Source organism: Xenopus laevis, chromosome 9_10L (genome assembly GCF_017654675.1).
Source record: "Xenopus laevis strain J_2021 chromosome 9_10L, Xenopus_laevis_v10.1, whole genome shotgun sequence".
In the NCBI taxonomy this organism is placed as follows: Eukaryota; Metazoa; Chordata; class Amphibia; order Anura; family Pipidae; genus Xenopus; species Xenopus laevis.
This window is the reverse complement of record NC_054387.1, coordinates 52,559,809-52,583,602: the sequence shown is the minus strand read 5'-3', so window position 1 is coordinate 52,583,602 and position 23,794 is coordinate 52,559,809. Positions and strand designations below refer to the sequence as shown.

The 23,794-nt window shown below is 42.7% G+C and overlaps 1 protein-coding gene across 4 annotated transcripts; it reads left to right on the top strand.

Annotated features, from left to right (window-relative positions):
* Nucleotides 1-22,877, top strand: ndel1.L (nudE neurodevelopment protein 1 like 1 L homeolog). Of its 4 annotated transcripts, XM_018234402.2 has the most exons (10): nucleotides 2,230-2,408; nucleotides 7,722-7,819; nucleotides 9,818-9,971; nucleotides 11,655-11,803; nucleotides 14,213-14,349; nucleotides 14,559-14,732; nucleotides 17,683-17,774; nucleotides 17,948-18,111; nucleotides 18,290-18,324; nucleotides 21,694-22,877. In XM_018234402.2, exons 1-10 carry the CDS (start codon nucleotides 2,406-2,408, stop codon nucleotides 21,699-21,701), a joined length of 1,014 nt encoding a protein of 337 aa, XP_018089891.1. In that variant the 5' UTR covers nucleotides 2,230-2,405; the 3' UTR covers nucleotides 21,702-22,877.
* Nucleotides 22,878-23,794: the final 917 nt, after the last annotated feature.

Below are 23,794 nucleotides of genomic sequence, written 5' to 3'. Positions count from 1 at the left end.
CCGGAAGGCACTGGAGCTGGGAGAGCGGAGCGGGAGGTGAGTGACTGGGGGCGCCGCTTGAATATAGGGGTGTCTGACAGGCTCTTTCTTAGTGAAGGTGCCTAATACGTTGGGGTGACGGGGAGTTGCCTTTATCAGGCTGGCGAGCGTCTGACACTGAGGGGAGGTGCCTAGTTTATTGGGGAGACGGATGACACTGAAGGGTGGTGCCTATATTTCTAGGGTGACAGGCTAATATCACCAGGGAGATGCTTGTATATTGGGGTGACAGAGTAATACTGAGGAGAGCTGGGTGTGTCTGAATTGTAGGGACATTGTTATTATTATTGAGGTTTCCGGATGGTTCTCACCACTCGCGGGAGGTTCATTTTGATTTTGGGAAGCAGGTTGGTAATTAGGGGAGGTGCCTGTTTTATTGGGGTTACTGGCTGATAATTAATGGGGTGCTTGTATTCAGGTGACAGGCTGATATTCATGGCAGGTGTCTTTGTTATTGGGGTGACAGGCTGATACTGGGAGGAGGGTTTGTAATATTTGGGTGACAAACTGGTACTGATGGGAGGTGACAGACTGGAACTGGGGGAAATGTCTGTATTATTGGGGGTACAGTTGCTTCTGAGGAGAGGTGTCTGTATTATTGGGGGTACAGTTGCTTCTGAGGAGAGGTGTCTGTATTATTGGGGTACAGTTGCTTCTGAGGAGAGGTGTCTGTATTATTGGGGGTACAGTTGCTTCTGAGGAGAGGTGTCTGTATTATTGGGGTACAGTTGCTTCTGAGGAGAGGTGTCTGTATTATTGGGGTACAGTTGCTTCTGAGGAGAGGTGTCTGTATTATTGGGGTACAGTTGCTTCTGAGGAGAGGTGTCTGTATTATTGGGGTACAGTTGCTTCTGAGGAGAGGTGTCTGTATTATTGGGGGTACAGTTGCTTCTGAGGAGAGGTGTCTGTATTATTGGGGTACAGTTGCTTCTGAGGAGAGGTGTCTGTATTATTGGGGTACAGTTGCTTCTGAGGAGAGGTGTCTGTATTATTGGGGTACAGTTGCTTCTGAGGAGAGGTGTCTGTATTATTGGGGTACAGTTGCTTCTGAGGAGAGGTGTCTGTATTATTGGGGTACAGTTGCTTCTGAGGAGAGGTGTCTGTATTATTGGGGTACAGTTGCTTCTGAGGAGAGGTGTCTGTATTATTGGGGTACAGTTGCTTCTGAGGAGAGGTGTCTGTATTATTGGGGTACAGTTGCTTCTGAGGAGAGGTGTCTGTATTATTGGGGGTACAGATTCCTTCTGAGGAGAGGTGTCTGTATTATTTAGTTATGGGGCATATTGAGGTGCCACGTTTGTATTGAATTTCTGGTTAAGCAGTCTGGTACAGAGAGTACCTATATTACTGGGGTAACAGGTTGGACCTTAGGGATGGTGTCTGTACTATTGAGGTGCCAGGTTATGCCTAAGGACAGAAGGGGGTTCAGAGCTGACATTACTGGGAGAACATGCAGCTCACTGTCTTTTTGGGTCCCCGTGGGATATTTAGTGACAGCGGAGCATGTGATGTTGTGTTCTGGAGCTGCTTGCCTCACACTGCTGGCCAGGATACAGAGCAAGAGTCCATAGCTGGGTATGTGACTGAGCTGCTGTCATGCTGATGATCGGATCATTGCTGCAGTGGACTTACAGGCCCTGCCATTATTACTGGGCCACACCACTGTTCTCAGTGCCTGGCTTGTCTGTACTGGAGGTGCAACGCATACTGGGGAAGAGCTGAGGCATGTGTCACTCCTGAGTACATTTATAACTGGCACCACATGCTCATTCTGTTGCCCAGGTTGTATGTCAATTGTAGTGAAATATGCCACAGAATAGTGTGGCACTGGTATATTACATGATTATCGGGGCAGTATTGTTAGAGATGCAGCTGATGATGATCATGAGCACATGAAGGGGGGGGGGCACACATATATTACTTAGTCTCTTGTTCTGATGCCAAGCTAGGATCCCTCTTACCATGTCGTTGCTGTATTTGGGTAGCAGGGCTGATGAAGGGCAACTGTCTTTGTTGCCAAGTTAAAGGCTCTAGAATTCCTTGGCAGTCACTGTGATGCAGTCAGTCTGTTGATGGTGTGTCTCTACCCAGACTCACCCCCATACCATGCAGTTTCTCACGCTGAGATGGAGAAGCTCAGCAGAGGGGGCTTCTATGACTGCTGATACTGTAGTCCCACCCTAGATCACTGGCTATTGGCTGGCTCTGGGAGAGGATGTTTGGACATCATGTGTCTGTGATTGGCTTTGCCTGAGGTCACTCAGGACTTGTATTTTGTCTGAGGCCGTAGTTGTAAGCTGACACGTCTGAGCCCTCAGTCCCTGCCTTCAGTCCTCAGAGAGGGTGTGTTTATTAGCCTGGATACCATGGTAGGTAAAAATACTTTCAAAGCTCTCCCCTTAAGTCACTTTCTTCCAATGGATAAAGGTGCATCGTGCGGCCACACTGCTATTTGGCACTGGAAACCGCTATAAAGTGCCCTTCGATCTGGTGAGTTTTGACCAAAAGACTTTTCTTTAAGAGGTGGACGTATTTTTCACACCAAGTTTTCTGGGGATTTGCATTTATTGTTGGCGAGATATGGTTCTGTCTGGATTTTCCTTGGCTCTCGGGAGTTCCTTTTGTGGGTGTGTAAATCTTTTACTGCTGTTGCACCCGTTTGCTGGCAGCTCTGTGAATCTGTATTAGGGCTTGGCATTCTCCTATGACTCTTGCGTCAATGATGGCTGTGGGCTGCCATGAGCTAAATCATTGGGAGCCACTAGCTTCCGTGGCCAGGCAACAGCTCTACCTGTGTGTACCTTTGGGTCCCTGGGCTCTCGCCTTACAGCAGAAGTGCCCATACTTTACTAATGTGAGGTCTACTTTTAGTGATGTCCCATTATGATCAATATCCATAAAAGCATTGTTAGCATTCTGTTCCGTGGAAAATATTACAGGTATGCGACCAGAATGCTCAGGACCTGGGGTTTTCTGGATAATAAATATTTCCATAATTTGGATCTTCATACCTTATATCTACTAAAAAATCATTTAAACATTAAATAAACCCAATCAACTGGTTTTGCTTCTAATAAGGACTAACTATATCTTAGCTTTGATCAAGTACAATATACTTTTTTTATTGTTATATGTTATGTAACCTCAACATAATAAATATCTGAATGAAAAGCATGAAGCAGGACGGTGAGTCAGTCAAGCTGTTTGATGACAGAGTCTTGAGATCTAATGATCACCAGCTAAAGGTCCCGATCTACCTTTTGGGCACCCCTGCCTTACAGCATGAAATTTTGAAACCAGTATTTATCACTGAGTTTCATGTCTTCTCTTGTGTTGCAGACACCTTTATTTAGCTCACACAGGTCACTAACACTCTGCTTCCGGAAAGGACCAAAATACACCCAGTGGAAAGGTACAAACAGGGCAGTCACGGCTCCTTGGCAACTTTGTGTTGGAGGTATATCACTCCTTTCTCCCCGACAGGATTCACCACATTCAGAACTAATTCAATCTTATTGTTCCACCCTGTTGGCCATTTGTCTACCTGCTTTAAATATAGTTTCCGCTGTAAGATGGGACTTGCACCTCCCTAGTGACTTCCCTAGTGCTGTTTATGGAGTGAGCATTGTATGTCTGGGAATATTGTTACCTTTTCACTCCCAGCATTGGTTGTTTGAGGAGTTCATACTATAATAGATATATACTAGTTCATCTGTGATGCTGCTTGTTTGCTCTCCTATATTCAAGTTGGGCCCTCATGGGGACCCTGGTAAAGGCTGGACCTTCAAGTGCGCTTGTAATGTAAATATTGGCAAGCATTGGAGCTAAAACTTTATGTGTGTGTGTGTGCGCCTCTTTTTTTCAACATCAGCTACTATTAATCATATAAGTCATTGTCCTTAGGGCAGCTTGGTGTTTTATTTAAGGGTAAGGCCAGACAAGGAGATTCGGGAGGATTTGTCGCCTGGCGACTAATCGCCATGTCTTTTGTGCAACTATCTCCCCGGACTATTGAAAACGCATCGCCGCGTGTGCATTAGCGCAGGCGACTTTGCGCTGTAGCCTATGGGGAAAAAACACTGAGGCAACTTTGGGCGACTATTGAAAATGCATCGCCGCGTGTGCGTTAGCGCAGGCGACTTTGCGCTGTAGCCTATGGGGAAAAACGCTGAGGCAATTCGGGGAGATAGTTGTGCAAAAGACGTGGCGATTAGTCGCCAGGCGACAAAACCTTCCCGAATCTCCTTGTCTGGCCTTACCCTAAAGGTGGGCTTTTTCTTGGCTAATTAAGAGCAACACGTGATTATCAGTAATCTTTTTGGGCGGGCATAGGGCTTTATATATGCTAAAGCCTGTAGCTGTAGTTCTGTGTTGAACCGACACCCTAGCTGAGGCCTGCAGCAGGGTCCTGGCTATAGACCTATATCAGATTACAAGCCATGCTGTTGGCTAGGGTTTCGTGCTCAGTGGGGGGTAAGTTAAATGGGCTGTATCTAATGCCAAAAAGGATTAACAGTCTTTCTGATCATGCTATAAAAACCACCACCCAGCTGGTGGGGACATAAAGACTGTTTTCCTTGTTTCTGTTTTTGATTAAGTACATATTTATCCCTAGGCTGGCATATTTGTCTGTAACATTGGAAAGAATATAATCACATGCTAAAAACCGCTCAGTCAGATTGTTTCAGGAGTCACATGCATGCCTTGCATTTCTGTGCGGCATCACTCACTGCTCTGTTTTTCTTGATTCTGTAGTTCTTGCCCTTAGCCTTTCCGGACTTGACTACTGTCACCTACAGTAGTCCCTATATTTTTCAGCTGTGTGTCGTTGCAACTGCACTGTCCTTTTTGCCCACTTAAACTGTAGACTCTGCAGGGCAGGGACCTTGATGTCTTAATACTTAGCACTTTATTTTGAATGTCACTGCACATATAGTCACATAGCTGTATGTTTGTATCTATAAAGATATAGGACTACTGGTGCGCCTGGCTCTGTAAAGTAGAATGATAAGCAGTTCCTTACGGGCCTTTTTATACATTTGCAATTTGCTAAGGCTGTCCTGAGGTTCCCACAATCCTAAATATAAGCCCAGGTCTTTTATTACTTATACAGCAAACCCCGTGGGAGGAACCTCATAGCAGTGCAAGTGGCCGTTTGCCTAAGAAACCTTATTACTTCGGCTTTAATAATATCCGCCTGTTAGAATGAAGAACAATGTGCTCATGTGACTGTTGTTTGGTGCCAGAAAAGGAGATTTGGGAGGTGTCTGCTTTCAAACTAAGTGTCCATAACTTCCCTACACTTGAATTTCGGCTAAATCAGCATTGCATCACCCTTGCATTACTCACTGCCCTGCCGGCAGTCTTCCCATACACTTCCTACAGAGGATTCCAGCTTCATGATATCATGATTGGGGGGGAAGGGAATAGCAAGCTGCTTGGAATTCCATCTGTCTCTAACCCAGGAACTCAGTTGTGTGTCCACAAGCCTGACCCCTCACTAAATCTCAGTCCAAGGATCTGCATGCAGTAGGACTTGCAAAGATAATTGCCTTTGCCCAGTGTTCGTAAATGAGCTTCAGTATCTCTGCAAATGGTAATCAGCAATGGTAATATAATGTCCAGCTTGGAAAGAGACCATTGCATAGAAAAGTCGGGAGCATCATACCTCCAATCGAATGCTCCTATCTGTGCTGCACGTGTAGCCTGTACCTCACAGGAGATCAATTAGCATGACACTTTGTAAAACACGGAGCCTCAGGAACTGGCGGCAAAATATCTCTTTTAATAATCCATTTGAAAATGTTCCAACATATATAATATACCAAGGGGATCTACACATTTCGTGGCATCTCGCCACTTCCTCAGAAGTGATCGGATCGGCCACAAAACGCATAAAACGTAGATCCCCTTGGTATATTGTACACGTTGGAACGTTTTTAAATGGATTGTTAAAAAGTGATATTTTACCGCCAGTTCCTGATGCTCTGTGTTTTACAAAATTTCATGGAAAGAGACAAGCTCCTTTACTGCAGTGTTGCAGAAGCCTACTATGTTTTTGGGTGTACTTCCCCTTGAATGCTGCCGATGGTGTATTCCCATTGCTTCCTGTATATATAGAGTTGTGCCACAAGCGCAGTGTTCCTGATTTTTAATTTACCTCTCTAACCTCCTCCTACAAATGCTTGATCCAGTTAGGAACATTAATCCTCTATCCCATATTAGCACCCTCTTTCTCTCTCTCTCTCTCTCTCTCTCTCTCTCTCTCTCTCTCTCTGTATTTTCCTCTGCACAAAGCAACAACAAACTACATTCTGCCTTTCAAAGAATGTATTATGTAACCCTGGTAAATACTCTCGTTCTGTACTTTACTTGCCCTTTCCTGGAATCCGTGTGCTCTTTGTAACTGCCATACCATAATGTTATGCCAGAAACTTCCCTTGGACATAACTGTGAGACATAATGCATGTGACTAGTAAACCTGTAATTAACTGGAGTTACTATTGGCTTATTGAATGTGTTTGGCTATGGCCCCCTGCTTAACTGCCTCTTAGCTCCTTGACTGTATTTTAAGAGCGTGACTTATTCTGAGATCTTTTATTGTACATGTTTTCTAGTTTAATCAATAACCCATGTTCATATTTGGCAGCATGTGATTGGTGTATCAGCACTGGGTGTTTGGGTAGTGTAGATGTCGCATAAAAGGATTGTTCACCTTCCAAACACTTTTTTTTCAGTTCAGTTGTTTTCAGATTATTCCCCAGAAATAAAGACTTTTTTCATTAACTTTCCATTATTTATTTTCTACTGTTTTTCCAAAAACTAAGTTTAAAGTTTAAGGTTTGTGTCTCTGGTGTTTGAGTCTGGCAGCTCAGTAATTCAGATGCAGATTCTGAACTGTTACAATTTTGCGACATTTAGTTGATACATTTCTCAGCAGCATCTCTGGAGTATTAGCAACTATTGTATCAATTCTTATATGTTGCAGAATGATTTAGAGGCCTACGATAAGATTTGGTTGCCCTGGTTAGCATATGAAAACGATCCCTTGCTTTTCTCAGCATTGCATGTATAATCTGTTGACTTTCTCCCTGGGTCACCAAACTGCCTATAACCTTGAAAATGCCCACGACCATTGTTTTTATTTGCTCTGATACCTAGCCCAGCCACTCTCCATTTTACTCCATGTTATCTTACTGCTCTCTTATTCACGATTGAACCTACATATGATATCTTACGATTTTCTGTGCTGTACTCATGCAATAACATGTTGATTTTTTTTTATTGGAAAATCAATAAAACATTTCAGTTAAAAAAAAAAAAATGGAAAGCAATTGAAAAAAAATATTTGTTTATGGTGAACAATCTGAAAACAACTAAATTGAAAAAAGTGTTTGGAAGCTGAACAACCCCTTTAATATATTCAGCCTATTGAAACCATAAACATCTATATTTATCTCTAATGGGGCCTCACACTTTCATGTATAAATCCTCAGAGAAGCTCTTCTAATCTTCACGCCTTCAGGGGCAACAAGTGTGACTTGCTTTACAGCTGTCCTGTTTCTCTGTCACCATCATTTCTATACTGTGTATGTCTGCGTGTTATGCTTGCATTACACTACACAAACGTCTCTGATTTGTTTCCCCTTCATTAACTCTCTTTCTTATCCTGTCTCTTCCAGATTTCCTTAACCATGGAAAACGAGGAAATCCCTGAGTTCCTGAGCCCCAAAGAGGAGATTGTCTATTGGCGGGAGCTTTCAAAGAGACTGAAACAGAGGTATTTTAATTGGTTCCCTTTGTTACATAGTGAATATAAAAAGTGAATGGTGCATTCTTTCCTCTGATCCTGCCCCTTGGAACTGAGCCTGGAAAAACACATTCTAACTGACAAGATTCAGTGTAACAAATGGACTGTGCCATCCTAATTGAACCTTGTAAGAAAGAAAATCCAAATAAGGTTTCTTCATTTTAACTCCTCAGTGTGCCTACTTGGCCACCGTTATTTTTCCATAACCAAAACGTAGAAAATGTAAAGTAGTTTGCAAGTAATCCTTGTGGCTCCAGGTCTTAAAGGACCAGTAACATTAATTTTTTTTAAAATTTGTTAGTATACAGCTAGTGATGGGCGAATTTATTCGCGAAAATTTGCGCCGTTTCACAAATTTGTCGGCAGAGCAAAACGCCCCAAATTCGCCCATCACTATATACAATGAAAAAAAAACACAAAGACAAATTAAACTTTGAAATCACTAAGTCTTTATTAAGAAATAACTGACCGAAACTCTGCTTACCCTCCTCTTCAGAAAAGGCGATTCGGCAATCCATCGTGTGGCGCTCGATTTCTTCTCCCTGGCTATCTCCTATAAGGAAGGCAGGGAGGAGAAATCGAGCGTCGCATGATGGATCATCGCATCTTCTTTTCTGAAGAGGAGCATAAGCAGAGTTTCGGTCAGTTATTTCTTAATAAAGACTTGGGAATTTCAAAGTTTAATTTGTCTTTATGGTTTTTTTTTGTTGTATACTAAAGAAAATTTTTAAAAAAATTTGATGTTACTGGTCCTTTAATTGAAGATTTCATTTGTTTGCCAAGGGTAATATTGGTTTTATTATTTATGATCGTCCCACAGGGCGGGGGTGCTTGTGTTGGTACTCATCTCCTCCTTAAAGAAGTAAACCCTAAAAATAAATGTGACTAGATATAACATTTTATATACTGAACTTTTTGAATCAGCCTAAAGGTTCAGAATCTCTATAATCGTAATGATCCAGGCCTATCAGTGACACTGCACATGCTCTGTGTGCTTTTGAGTAGTTGAAAAGGTAAACTTAGGGGTTGTTGCAAATCATCAATCTTATAAGCTGATGCTACAGGGCTGATTTTTGATGCAAATTGTGCTTGTTTCTGAGCTGTCGGGTACCAATAATTTGAATGAATTACTAATCAGCCCTATATCATGACATTTATATTTTATATAAACTGTGTGTTTTGCGTCGGTCCCTAAGCTCAGTAACTAACTGACAGCAGCACATAGCATGTGCAGTGAATCAGCAAGAAAAAGGATGGGTAGCTACAGGGGCATCTTTGGAGGCCCCAATATTCACTATTCAAGGACTGTGGTTGCCTTGAGCTAGTATAGAAGCGTACAAACATAATGTACAACATTTCTACCCTACTGCTTTAGTTCTCCTTTAAAAGAAAGTAGAGACAGGCAATCAGTGTGCATGGGGTTTATTACTACAGTCCAGTGTGACATCTTTTTCTGTGGCTTTACTTGCCCTTCATGATCATGTATCATTTTAAGGTGGCTATAGACGCACCAATATTATCATATGAAACAAATTTTGCTACGATATTCAGTGCATGTATGGCAGGAGATGAGCCAACTGATATCGCTAGAAGACTTGGATATCAGTCAGCTTGTTGATCGGCCCAGGCAGAAAATTTTGATCTGGTGCCTTTGAAGGCACCCAAACGTCGATCGTTGTTAGTGCTGAATCGTCGGATACAGGTAGAATTCTACTGTTTCTACCTGTATATCAGACGATTCAGCTCTACATGTGTGTATTGAAACTAATGATCTTTCTTGGAAAGATCTTTTCAAGAAAGATCGTAATTGTTACATCTATGGCCACCTTCAGTTGCAGAATCTAGCAGCCGAGTAAAAGGGAAACTATTTAGGGTAAGTTAGTGTATATCACTATGCAATAAGCTACAGTTACTATTAGCATACATGTGGCGCTGATCAACAAACCTAGCTCATGTTTATCTCCTTAGTTACCAAGAGGCACGTGATGAACTGATAGAGTTTCAGGAGGGGAGCCGAGAGCTGGAGGCCGAGCTGGAAACACAACTGGTTCAAGCGGAACAGAGGAACAGGGATTTGTTAAGTGATAACCAAAGGCTAAAGTGCGAGGTGGAGTCTCTAAAGGTAAAGGGCCCTTGTTCTCACAAGCTATGTAAGGGGAAGAAGCACACCAATTCCCACTGGCTTAAACCTTCATCTTGTTTATTGCAGACATTGTGGCACAAGCTTTCGGGGGACCAACCCCTTCCTCAGGTTAAAATACACAACAGTGAACACTAATCAAGTTTAAATACCTTACAATAGTCCAAAAAAATTCTCTATAGTCATGCTATTTAAAAAGTTTATTTATTGAAACATTTACGTAAAATGCAAAATTACCCCAATTGGAGCCTAACGTTTTTCATGCATACCCAGCACTTAATCATAGGTCATCTCAGAGAGCAAACACATGCCCCCATTTATTACATATATACATTTTCAAACAAACCCACCCATATGTTAGGACCAATCAAGTTCATGTCAGGTCAATTGTTGTTAAACCACCTCGTTAATGTTTGTCAGACCTGCCCACTTAATTATAAAAACACTCTACTAAACAGATTCTCAAAAATCCAAGTTAGGGGGTACAGTTACAATTCATATAAAATATAGATAGTCAAAATATGTAAATAACATATATTACACATAGCAAGTTACATCAAATATAAAATTCAGTCCCAATGGTAGCCGTGTGTCTATGTAATATATCCAATACACCTCTCTTTTGTGTAATATGGTTAAAATATCTCCTCCTCTGATACCTGTTTTCACCTGTTCTATTCCTTGTACTGAAAAATACCTTAGGTCCCTGTTGCTGCATTCCATAAAGTGCCTAGTGACATTGTTTTTTTTGGAATATTTAACATTATTAATTTGACTTTGATGTTCTTTAATTCTTTCTTTTAGGGAGCGCATGGGACACCCCACATATTGTTTATTACATTTTTTGCACGTTATTAATTAGATAACCCTTGAGCTATTGCAATTTATGTGTAGAACTTGACAAGTAGTGCACCGTTTATTTCCACATTTATAGCATCCTTTATATTTCAAAAATTGAGTTTGCCCAGCTGTTTCTATATAAACTTGGTGAAAGTAAGTCCCCCAGAGTATGAGCACGCCTGGCTACACTGCCCACTCCCTGATCTAAGGTTTTATAGAAATCTGCATCTGTATATAAAATGGGAAGGAATTTCTTCATTATATAAACTATTTCCTTATACTGTTTACGCATTGGATTGTTCTACAATTGATTAACATTAAGCCGTTTTTTGGAGCACGATTAAGCGGCTAAAATGGTGTTAATGGCTCACATGCTTGTACCACATGGGTTGTAAGGTATATAAACTTGATTTGTGCTCACTGTTGTGTATTTTGCACCTGAGGAAGGGGTTGGTCCTCAAAAGCTTATGCCACAATGTCTGCAATAAACAAGATGAAGGCTTAAGCCCGTGTGAATTGGTATGCTTCTTCCCCTTACATAGCTTGAATACTATTGGACTTGGAGGCTGGGAATTGAATGCACCCGTGACCCTATATGCAAGTAAGTGGTGTGCAGCAGTGAATTTTCATTTCTTGCTAGACCTTGTTCTCACAAGTCATTGTATTCCTCTCTCTTTATGCGACTCCATGGCCTTCTTCATTAACACATACCTACAAGTGTATATCCTGCTATAAATACAAACCAGCTACTTCCATGAGTTTGTATTTACCTGTCCGCGTAGCTGACTATCACACATTGTAACCGGGTGGGTTCCTTTATTGTAGGAGAAGTTGGAGCACCAGTATGCACAGAGTTACAAACAGGTGTCGCTGCTGGAGGATGAATTGGCTCGTGCCCGGAGCATTAAGGATCAGTTGCACAAGTACGTCAGAGAGTTGGAACAGGCTAATGATGACTTGGAAAGAGCCAAAAGGTGAGTTATGGACTGGCCAACTAATGCTTGGGAGGAGGGAGTGTTTATTGCAACTCCAGCCATTGTTTAGCTTTCTCAAGGTGCGGTGAAAGGTGTATACCTTGTATATAAATGCTATTATTATTATTATTGTACCAGCCATTTATCACATGGTATTGCAGGCTTTCAGGGTGCTTGTTTGTGCCGAGCTATGGCCTCGGAGGAATAAAAGATACTTGCAGAATTCTTATTTCCCCCATAGTTTGTATGTGTAATAAAAATCTGAGTTGTTTTGTTAATGAGATAAATTGGAACAGAGCATCATCTTCCCCACTGTTTGTGCAGTTTTATTGAAGTGACTTAGGCTGATTCTGGTAAACATGGTTACACGTAGTGATGTCAGTGGGCAGTTTAGGACTGCCAGGAAGTGTTAGTTCTCCATTAATCAGTTTCCCTGTGTTGCTGACAGCAGTGCTTAGCACCTAATATATCTCCTATAAATCATTCAGGGTGTGTATAAAGATCTTTATAAATAGACCGAGGCCTGCAAGAACTGTGGGAGGATATAGGGATATGATAGTGTCTCGGTGTCTGTGACTTCGACAGCTGCCGTCTGCAGGGGGTGTGGTTTAAAGCGGGATAATAATACAATAAGTCTTTGTTTAACTTTGTTTTAATTGGAGATCCTATTCATAAGTTTATTATTAGTAAGAGATGCTGTCTTGTTGCTATATCTGTTTATATTACGTCACATTGCTGAGGAGCGTTGGATATTACATGGGGAATTGCATCCAATCAGGTACAATCTCTCTTGTGCCCTTTATGGACTTAAAGGGGTTGTTCACCTTCCAAACACTTTTTCAGTTGAATTTTTTCAGATTGTTCTCCAGAAATAGACTTTTTTTTTTTTGCTTTCCATTTTTTTATTCTTTCAACATTTTTAATGTTCCTGCCTCTGGTGTTTCAATCTGGCAGCTCAGTGATTCAGTTGCAGATTCTAAACCAGTGATCCCCAACCTGTAGCTCGTGAGCAACATGTTGCTCCCCAACTCCTTGGATGTTGCTCTCTGTGTCCTCAAAGCAGGTGCTTATTTTTGAATTCCAAGCTTGAAAGAAAGTTTTAATTGCATAAAAACTAAGTACAGCGCCAAGCAGAGTCTCTTGTAGGCTGCCAGTCCACATAGGGGCTACCAAATAGCCAATCACAGCCTTTATTTGTTACCCCAAGGGACTTTTCCATGCTTGTGTTGCACCCCAACACTTTTTACATTTGAATGTGGCTCTCAGGTAAAAAAGGTTGGGGATCCCTGTTCTGAACTATTAAAATTTTGCAACATTTAGTTGATACATTTCTCAGGAACTTTCTCTGGAATATTAGCAACTATTGTATCAATTTTAACTCCCTTTAATAAAACCCAGAGATTCTGCTCAGCAGGGACAAAGATAAGAAATGTATAACTTTTAACAGTTTAGACGGTCGGCAACCCCCTTCCAAGAGCTGCTATAGGGTAAGTCCACACTTCGTTTTCCGAAGTTGCCTCACGAGGAAACTTCTGGCGACTTCGGAAAACGAATGGTCGCATGCTATTAGCGCCGGCTTTTTTCATCTTAGCCGGCGCAGAGTCAGGGAAGGCGACTGAATCTGACCAAAACGCCCAGTGTGGCCTGACCCTTAGAAGGTGAAAAATTTGATTTACATCTAATATTGGAGAAACAGTCACACATAGAAAATAGAATGTAATTGGAAAAAGTCTTTTTTTCTGGTGAACTATCTGAAAACAACTGAACTGAAAAAAGTGTTGGAAGGTGAACAACCCTAAAGCTGGCCATAGATGCAAAGATCCGATCGTATGAATCATCGTATAATCGGACTTTCCCATCTCCCGACCCGCCACTAACCATTCAGATCAAAGTCTTACCAGTCAGATTAGTTAAAGAACAGATCAGCAATGTTCTGCCCCTGACAGCAATCGTACGATATCTATGTCCAACCAAAGCTAGTGACAGTCTCCCACTGAAAATCGTACGATCGGCAATACATGCAGAGATATTATCGGCAGCCGACAGAAATTTTCTAACCTGTCCGATCCACCAAACGACCGATCTCCGCCGGACGAAAAATGTCGGGACTCTCCACACGCGTTCCGGAAATCGTACGAATCCTCGATTCGTACGATAAGATCTTTTGCGTCTATGGCCAGCTTTAGAAATGGAAGAATAAGCAACTTTTTATGGGCAGAAAGCAGGAATTTGTTTAAACTTCGATACAGTGAGAGTTCACCCTTAGCTCTGTTCAAAGTTCAAATCCTGCGTGTCACGCTGCTCAGCTTTTGTTACATAACTCTACCTTTCACTGTGTTCAAACAACAAGCAAACTGGGTTCTTCTGAAACCGTAACCTGAAACCGATGCCTTTCTCTGCCATATGTAGGGCGACCATCGTATCTCTGGAAGACTTCGAACAAAGGCTGAATCAGGCAATAGAAAGGAACGCTTTCTTGGAGAGCGAGCTGGATGAAAAGGAGTCTTTGTTGGTCTCCGTGCAGAGATTGAAAGATGAGGCGCGAGGTATAATTATAAACTGAATATTGGCGGTTATTCTACCTGACACTCAATTGGCATACGCGCCACTTTTCCCTATTATAATGGTTTGCTATTCCCTCCTGAAAAAAACCCAACACATTTAAAGATTATTACTGTGATTCTGTTTCCTGGTCCCTTCCTCATACCCATCTAGGTATAAGTGTATATGATGACTCTGTCCTTATTTTCTGCAGACTTAAGGCAAGAATTAGCAGTACGTGAGAGACAGACGGATGGTACAAGGAAATCGGCCCCCAGTTCACCAACTCTGGACTGTGATAAAACAGACTCTGCAGTCCAGGCTTCTCTCTCTCTCCCAGCAACCCCTGTGGGCAAAATATGTGATAACAGCTTCACTTCACCCAAAGGTTGGTCTCATTCTTGCTCTGCAGCAAGTGATTATCTTTAGTCTGTAAATCAGTGATTCATATTCCAGTGGATATTTCCTTTTTGGTTATGTATCAGAGAAACCAAGTAATTGCCTAAGTGATCACAAGTCCACGGAATGAGACTCTCCGCATCTGTGTGGTGGATTTTCCCTGGCATACTTAGGGCAGTGGTCCCCAACCAGTAGCTCGTGAGCAACATGTTGCTCTCCAACCCCTTGGATGTTGCTCCCAGTGGCCTCAAAGCAGATGATTATTTTTGAATTCCTGGCTTGGAGGCAAGTTTTGGTTTCATAAAAACCAGGTGCACTACCAGAGTCTCAATGTAGGTTGACAATCCACATAGGGGCTACCAAATGGCCAATCACAGCACTTATTTGGCACCCAAGAACATTTTTTATGCTAGCGTTGCACCCCATATCTGAATATATAGATATATATGAACCTTGCTCAAAGGTTCAAAAGGTTGGGGATCCCTGATTTAGGGGAATCCCTAAGTAGAGTTGAAGGTTTCTGTGTTAAGGAGTTGCATGCTGCATCCTAATTTAGTTAAAAACCAGGGACTGATTGGACTCTGAGCAGCCTATTCCAGTTAGACTTGATAAAGGGCCTAGCCTGAGACATATAGTGTGGCATTCACTTCCCCAATTAAAAAATTTGCAGTCGAAGGCTACTGCCTTGGATTTGTCCTGCATTTCATCTTATCTCTGATCGGACTGTAAGCAGCCTATTCAGGCTACCATTTTATATACTGGTATATTAAGATCGGGTCTTTTCATATACAGGGGCAGAAATTACTTTTCACGGACGGCCATGTTTAACCACTTAGCACACCTTAAGAACCACAAGTGCATTTCCTTTAGTAAGGTAGCACATTCCTTAGATTAAAGGGATTCTGTCATGATTTTTATGGTGTAGCTTTTATTTCTAAATTACACTGTTTACACTGCATAGAATTCACTCAACCATGTAAAATGTCATTTACTGAACCAACAAGTGTATTTTTTTAGTTGTAATATTGGTGTGTAGGCAGCCATCTCAGACCATTTTGCCTGGGCATGTGTTTTCAGAAAGAGCCAGTGCTGCACTTTGGAACTGCTTTCTGGCAAGCCGTTGTTTTTCCTACTCAATATAATTGAATGTCTCTTAAGCTGGCCATAGACGCAAAGATTTCTCTGCAATATCGGACGAACGATCGTACGTCCTCATCTCCCGACCTGCCACTAACCATTCAGATCAAAAAAGCAGTAAAGAACAGATCAGCCGATGTTCTGCCCCACAGCAATCGTAGGAAAGTTTTCGTCCGACAAAGCTGACAGTGACAGTCTCCCACTGAAGATCGTCAGATCGGCAATACATGCAGAGATATGATCGGCAGCCGACCGAAATCTTTTAACCTGTCCGATCTACTGAACGACCGATCGGCATGGCAAGATAAATGTGGGAACACTCCACACATGATCCGAAAATCCTACAAATCGAGGATTCGTACGATCGGATCTTTGTGTCTATGGCCAGCTTTAGTGGGACTTGGCTTTTTACTATTGAGTGCTGTTCTTAGATCTATCAGGGAGCTGTTATCTTGTGTTAGGGAGCTGCTATCTGGTTACCTTCCCATTGTTCTTTTGTTTGGCTGCTGGGGGGAAGGGGAGGGGTTGATATCACTCCAACTTTCAGTACAGCAGTAATCAGTGTCTGTAGTTTATCAGAGCACAAGTCACATAACTGGGGGCAGCTGGGAAACTGACAATATGTCTAGCCCCATGTCAGATTTCAAAATTAAATATAAAGAAATCTGTTTGCTCTTTTGAGAAATGGATTTCAGTGCAGAATTCTGCAGGAGCAGCACAATTAACTGATGTGTTTTGAAAAAAACATGTTTTCCCATGACAGTATCCCTTTAAAGGCAAATCTCGCATGGAGCTAGATGGAGTCACATCACTCTCCTAAGGGGAGCCCAGGGGTGGCGTTGCTTTGCAGGGTTGATGACAGGATCTCATTAATCTCATGTTAGCACTAGCAGGGATCCCCAACCTTTAGAACTCATGAGCAACATTCAGAAGTAAAAGGAGTTGGGGAGCAACACAAACATGAAAAATGTTCCTGGGGTGCGAAATAGGGGCTTTGATTGGCCATTTAGTAGCCCCTATGTGGATTGTCAACATACATTGAGGCTCTGTTTGGCAGTACAACTGTTTTTTATGCAACTAAAACTTCCCTCCAAGCCTGGAATTCAAAAATAAGCACCTGCTTTGAGGCAACTGGGAGCAACATCCAAGGGGTTGGAGAGCAACATGTTGCTCGCGAGCTACTGGTTGGGGATCACTGCACTAGATATTAAAGTGATACACACCCCCAGCACTAATTTAAAATCTGGAATGTGTGCAGCAACTCTTAGGGTAAGGACACACGAGGAGATTCAGGGAGATTTTGTCGCCTGGCTACTAATCGCCTTGTCTTTTGAGCAACTATCTCCCTGAACTGCCTCAGCGTTTTTCCCCATAGGCTACAATGAAAAGTCGCCTGCGCTTATGCACACACAGTGATGCGTTTTCAATAGATGCCCAAAGTTGCCTCAGTGAGGCAATTTCAGGCAACTATTGAAAAGGCATCGCCGTGTGTGCATTAGCGCAGGCGACTTTTCATTGTAGCCTATGGGGAAAAACGCTGAGGCAGTTCAGGGAGATAGTTGCTCAAAAGACAAGGCGATTAGTAGCCAGGCGACAAAATCTCCCTGAATCTCCTCGTGTGTCCTTACCCTTAGGCTTCTGATTATGCAGTCACATGAGCATAAACGGAATAGAAGGATCCGTGCAGGGTTGGGTGACCTGTTGTTATAACACCAAGTTGGCGAAAAGCTTGAAAGATGGGTGTTAATTGTTAAATAAACTAAGCTCATTTGGATTCACACCATGTTTGCATTCTGTTGCAGGGATACCAAACGGTTTTGGAACAACTCCACTTACACCATCTGCCAGAATATCAGCACTTAATATTGTAGGGGACCTGTTGAGGAAAGTTGGGGTAAGTAATTGTGTGGTGGAGGAAATCCCCTAAACCAGGAACCTCTCTCCTGTGCAGTATGAATGTTGCTGGGCAGGTATTGCTTAGCTTAGTAGAGACTGCAAGATACTCTGAGTTCTTTAAAGGAAAACTGTTTACTCAAAACTAAGTTTTGGTTTCTTGTTCCCACCCAGGCCTTGGAATCTAAGCTTGCGGCTTGTAGAAACTTTGCCAAGGACCAGGCCTCTCGGAAATCCTACACACCTGTCAACTTGAACAGCAACAGTAGCAGCAGTGTATTAAACAGCAGTGGGGTAAAATACTCTCACGCGGGGCACACGTCATTCTTTGACAAGGGGTAAGTTTTTACATGACTCTGAGCGACTCTGCCTTACGAATCCAGAACCCCCATTAAACTGTATCCAGAACTATGAAGGTCTAGGCCACACGTAACAATTTTCCATGCCTGAATAATGTGTTACATTTGGCCAAGCCCTGCAGGCTGAAATAATCTGTGTTTTTCTCCCTTTTGCTAGGCAGGAGAAGGTCATTTTCCCCACGTTGTTTATGGGTAATTAAACCTTAGCCGTTAAGCTGCATGCTGGTGTTTCTGGGTGACAGCATTAACCATTTATAACTTGAGAATCCTGGACTAATGGCATGGGGCACCTCTTTAACCAGACTAGATGTAGAGTTCAGCTGCTCTCTCTGTAGTCTCTTGGTCTGAAGGTGACAGGGAGGAGAGTAGCGTAGGTTTGGTTCATGTAATAACTCGTAGATATACAGCAACGGCCGGATGTCTTGTCACTGATGAAAATTGATATTTGGTGCCATTGTTCTTTAGTGGCTTTCATGGCACAGACTCCCGTTTGAACATACTTATTTCAGACTGGGGATCCATTTACAGGAGTTGTCGGGGGCTCAGTCACAGTCTGCAGTGCTCCCGTGTCTTTACATGAACACAAGCCCCAGTGTTCCCAGCTTCTTTGAAGGATGGCTATGGTCATGCTGCACATGGAGTGCTGAAGATTTACTTCTCTGACCCAGGACAACCCTGTCCATGGCTTTCCATGCATTGCCATTTTTACATTTTTTCATGTGTTTGGGGCCTTATTGATTTAAAATAAGATACCAAAGTAAATGGTCATTTAACAATCATGCTGGAAGCAAAATAAGAATGAGACCGCTCCAAGCTCCCCCTTGTTTCAGGCAGCTCCCAGGGGCCAGGTGCTCAGTCCACAACGTCCCCACTGTAGCAATAAATCTGCCTAACGCATTTCGGGAATCACTCCCTTATTGTAAGAGGCCGTGGATAAATCCGCTTAACGCGTTTCGGGAATCACTCCCTTATTGTAGCAGGCTGCGGATAAATCCTCCTAATGCGTTTCGGGAATCACTCCCTTATTGTAGCAGACTGAGGATAAATCCGCCTAACGCCTTTCGGAAATGCGTTAGGCAGTTGGCTTACTATGATAAATTTTAAACCAGAGTGCGGTCCAGTCAATTCTTTTTGTTGGCTATTTAGCAATCATGGCCTCAGTGTGACATTCAGTAGCTCCTATTCAGATTGTATTACAAGTGCCCCCAGACTGCGGTTTAGATATCAGTAGCTGCTGCTTTGCATTGCAGAATTGGACCTTATTTCCCCACCTGCTCGGCACCAAAGAGCAGTTTATATTGTGCTTTCTTGTTGGTGAGGGAAGACTGAGTTCAGTAACTGCCTGTAAGCTATAAGCTTTGCATCCAGATGGGAATTTCATTTGTTGTTATAATTTACACCCTGCCCCACAACAGGCTTTACCAGTTAAGCTTTTTTAACTTTAACAAAGGGCACTTTCGTGGATTAATTGTACGGATGCTGCTGGGTTTATTGCTTTTTTGCTGTATAACATGTAACCTCTTGGCAAATATTGGGAGCAGCCTGAACCTTTCCCCCAGAGGAGCCTGACAACTTACTGCATGGAAATAATACATATCCAGCTGTCTTCTCTCCAACCCACCTTGGCATTTCCCTCTTCTCCCTTCCATGTAGTTGATTGTTACAGACAAGAGGCCATGAGATCTCTGCAACAGAGCGTAGGACTCAATGGCTCTCACTTATCCACTTGGCCACCCAGGCCTAAAGGGAACTCAGAGAAAGCTTTAGCACAGGGGGTGTCTTATCAATGGTTTCCTCCTTGTGAGGCCTCTTCATTGACTCTGAATCTCTGATAACTGTATGAGCCGCCCAAGGGAAGGCACGGGCCTTTGTACTGTACAATAGCTGGAAACATGTCTAAATGGTCAGCTCTTTGAGCAGGGACTTCTTGATTATGTGCCTGTGGCTCTGATCACTGTGTTTTTGGTTTGTTACATCACTGTAGTAACTAAATAATCCATGCACTGCTTGGGCAACACCTGAGTCAATAAACACGGAGGATTCATTACACACAGCTGAACTGAAGATGTTACAGTTGTACCCTGATTGTGTCTTTCTTTTACTATAGTTATTGTGGCAACTATCTGCGGGGGTATTAGCCCAGTGTAACAGAGCTTGGGCTAAGATACGAGAGTCTCCTTCTAACTGGCAGTCTCTGTATTTTCCCTTTTTCTCAATTGATGATCTTATGAATTCCATCATCATACTGTTAGCAGTGATCCACATGCCTTGGCTCTCCTTGGAGTCTTGTAGCTGAGCAACACCATGGCTACAAAAACTCGTATTTGTGCCTTTAAATAGGCGTTTCCACGCAGCCTGTTCATTCCAGCTTGCCTGTGTAAGGACATGATCCAACAAGGACTCAGGCTGATTCTGCCTGTAACTCTATCACTGATTAAACTCTATAAATCTGCCCGGATCTGAAGAGAGTGCTTGCTGTGAGCTCATTCCTTCTAATAACCTGTGTCCCCTGGCATAGGGAGTGTTCTGTACTAATCATGTAACGCTCAGAATGGAGTTACATGGAGAGTCCAAAAACCCCAAAGTATGTTTTTATGGACCATGTTCTAGAGTCCTGCGCGGAACCAATTTCTAAGATCTGGACCCGAACCCGCAACCTGAATATTTACCCACTTTGATCCGCTACCCGACCCCGCAACTGCCTTAATCGCAACCCGCCGACCACGATCAAACAGGAAGTGATAGTGCTGCAAACCGGAAGTGACACCATAAAAAGTGGGCGGGACAGACACAAGTTTTTTAAAACATTAAAAGGAGTCAAATATAGACAATATTACATAAGATAACAAATTTAGATGAGACCCGCAACCCGACCCACAACCCGCATCTATACCCGCACCTGAAAATCCTCCTCTCATTCTGCAGGGTGCCCGACCTGCTGCAGGACTCTACCATGTGCATTACATGGGATTGATTCATTTCTATAAGGCAGGTTAAATACGAAAAAGTTGTTTGTTAAATATAGCAATATACATTTTCTCAATATTTAATATTTTCAATGGAATAGAATTTTAAAAATGCCTTTATGGATGTAGATCATAAACGAAAACATCACTAAAAGTAGACCTCACGTTAGAGTAAAGTATGGGCTCTCCTGCTATAAGGGGTTGGTGTGTGTTTCTGCTTCAGGCTGAGGGATATGGATAATATTCCGCCTAATAACTATAGGGACCTCTCTCTATGTTCACCCTAACAGAGTATGTGCCCCCCAATAAGCAATGCCCTCCCAGTCCCTCCTTGAGTTTATCCACACAGTATAAATGGGAGCAGCCGCTTGTTAATGTATCCGCTCTGTCAGTATGAATATACAGGACCCCCCCAAAGAGATGTAGCCAGACCCATTCTTCTATACAAATATACAAATGGGAATAACGGGAAGAACCTGTGAATATTCTAATGTAGCTCAACTTCCTTCCAGCTTTACAGTAGCCATTGTCATGTTCTGCTTCTTGTTACCCCCACATAACACTATTAATATATATTTTTTTTTTTTATTTTCAGGGCAGTAAATGGTTATGAACCCCCAGGAGTTTTAGGATCCCGGCCTCCGTCCCCCCCAGGAATGCTTCCGCTTAGTGTATGAGACGGAGACTTTCATTAATTATTTATATTTTTTTTCGGCATAAGAACAAAACTTGCTACGGTTTAAACCACTTTGCTGCCTCTCCTCTCCCCGGCAGACATGGGGTTAAACACTATGTGATTGAGCTGCACTACATCATCTCCTCTGCTGCCTCTCTGACACTTCATAAGGACTTGTCCTCCAGTTCTACCCGTGTATCGTGGTTTGTTAATCGCCAACGAAACCTCACCCACTGCTATGGTGACTAATAATGCTCCAGTATGGCATCTTCCCCCATCATGCCTTGCCTGAACTTGCCCGGGGGTAACCTGACGCAGCAGGTGAAAAGACAGAAGGAAGGGCCTTTTCTCACCTGCCAAGCACTACTTTTTGGGGGTTCTGGCCACCCCAGGAATCATCCATCTACGTTACAGGGTTAAAGCTGACCTCATGTCGGCATTTGTTTATGGTTAAACAGTGTTGTTGGAATATATTTTGCTGTGTTACAAATAGGGCTTTAATCTGACCTGCCGGGTCTCTTGGTACCATTGTGGTCTTTCCAGCTCTATATTATATATATATATATATATTTGTGTATCTCCCCCCCCCTCCTCATAAATACATGTAGATTCCACCCAGTTTGACTTAACAATGTCCAATTCTGTATAATCCCACTCCATTTCCAGCCCTACACCTCAATCCCTGACTCTAAGTCTTCATTGGATCCTTCCTGCACATTACTTTTAAAGCACACTTAATTTTAACCCCTAGTTAGCCTATATATATATGTACATATGTTTCTTTCCCCTTTCACCCTTGAACCTCAATGTTGGAATTGTGATATGATGGTTTACATTTTCCTTTTTTTTTTTTGTTTTTGTTTTTACTGTACATAGATTTGTAAAGATAATATTTTTGGCCTAAGATATTTGTACATAACTTGGGCGCTGTAGCTATATTTATTGAGAATTCTATACGGCATGTTTAAAGGAAGGCGATGCACAGTCCCACGGTTGCTGTCAACGCGCGCACACGAAAAAAACAAAAAACAAGATGGACTCGGCGTCATGGTTGTGAAACGGTGAATATTTTTAAAAAGAATAAAAATCTTCAACGTGTAAAATGGGAACTGGCAAGTTAATGATGTATATAGCATGAGAAAGATCTCGGGATATTTCCTAGTGCGTCTCGGCTCTGTGTATTGAAACAAGGAATAGGATGTCGGACACCGGGAGCAGCTGATTCATGGATTCATGGACTTGCTGTTGCTCCTGTGAGGGATCAGCAAACAGGGGTCATCCAGGAGGTAAACTCATTCCTGTTCTACTTGTGCTGAATGGGGTTATTGTTCGCGATGCACCAAATTCACTATTTTAGATTTGGCCGAACCCCCAAATCCATCGCAAAAGATTCAGCCGAATACCGAACCAAATCCTAATTTGCATATGCAGGCGCTCTAGGTGCTGCTCCACACAGACTCACTGTCTTATCCCATTGTCCCCTTGCGTCTCTGCATTGAATGGCAGTGCTGGAAGCCCATCTTCTGCCTAATAGAGTCAATATGAACCCCAGGAACATCTCTAAAGGAGACTTCCGGAATAGCAGAGTTGGTAAAGAGTCGGGAAGGTCATTGGTTAGATTCCCACCTCTGCCAAAAACTCAGTGCCAAAACAGCTCTGGTTGGTTGTGCTTCAAATATCTCTGGAGAGTGATGGAAAGACAAGTGCCAGATGTCCATCATCCGCCTTCCATTTGGCTGTACCTTTTTCGTACAGGGGTTGTCCTAAGCTACCCAGGGGCGGGAAGGGGAAAACATCTTTTACTTCCTTGTTTTGTACAAAAAGTCACCCAATTTTCCCTCCCTTGCATATGCAAATTTGGATTTGGTTCGGCCGGGCAGAAGGATTCGTCCGAATCCTGCTGAAAAAGGCTGAATCCCGAACCAAATCCTGGATTTGGTGCATCCCTAGTTATTGCACAATGATCTCTGCTGATTCCACATCAAATTAAAGCGTTTGTTCACCTATGAATTAACTTTTT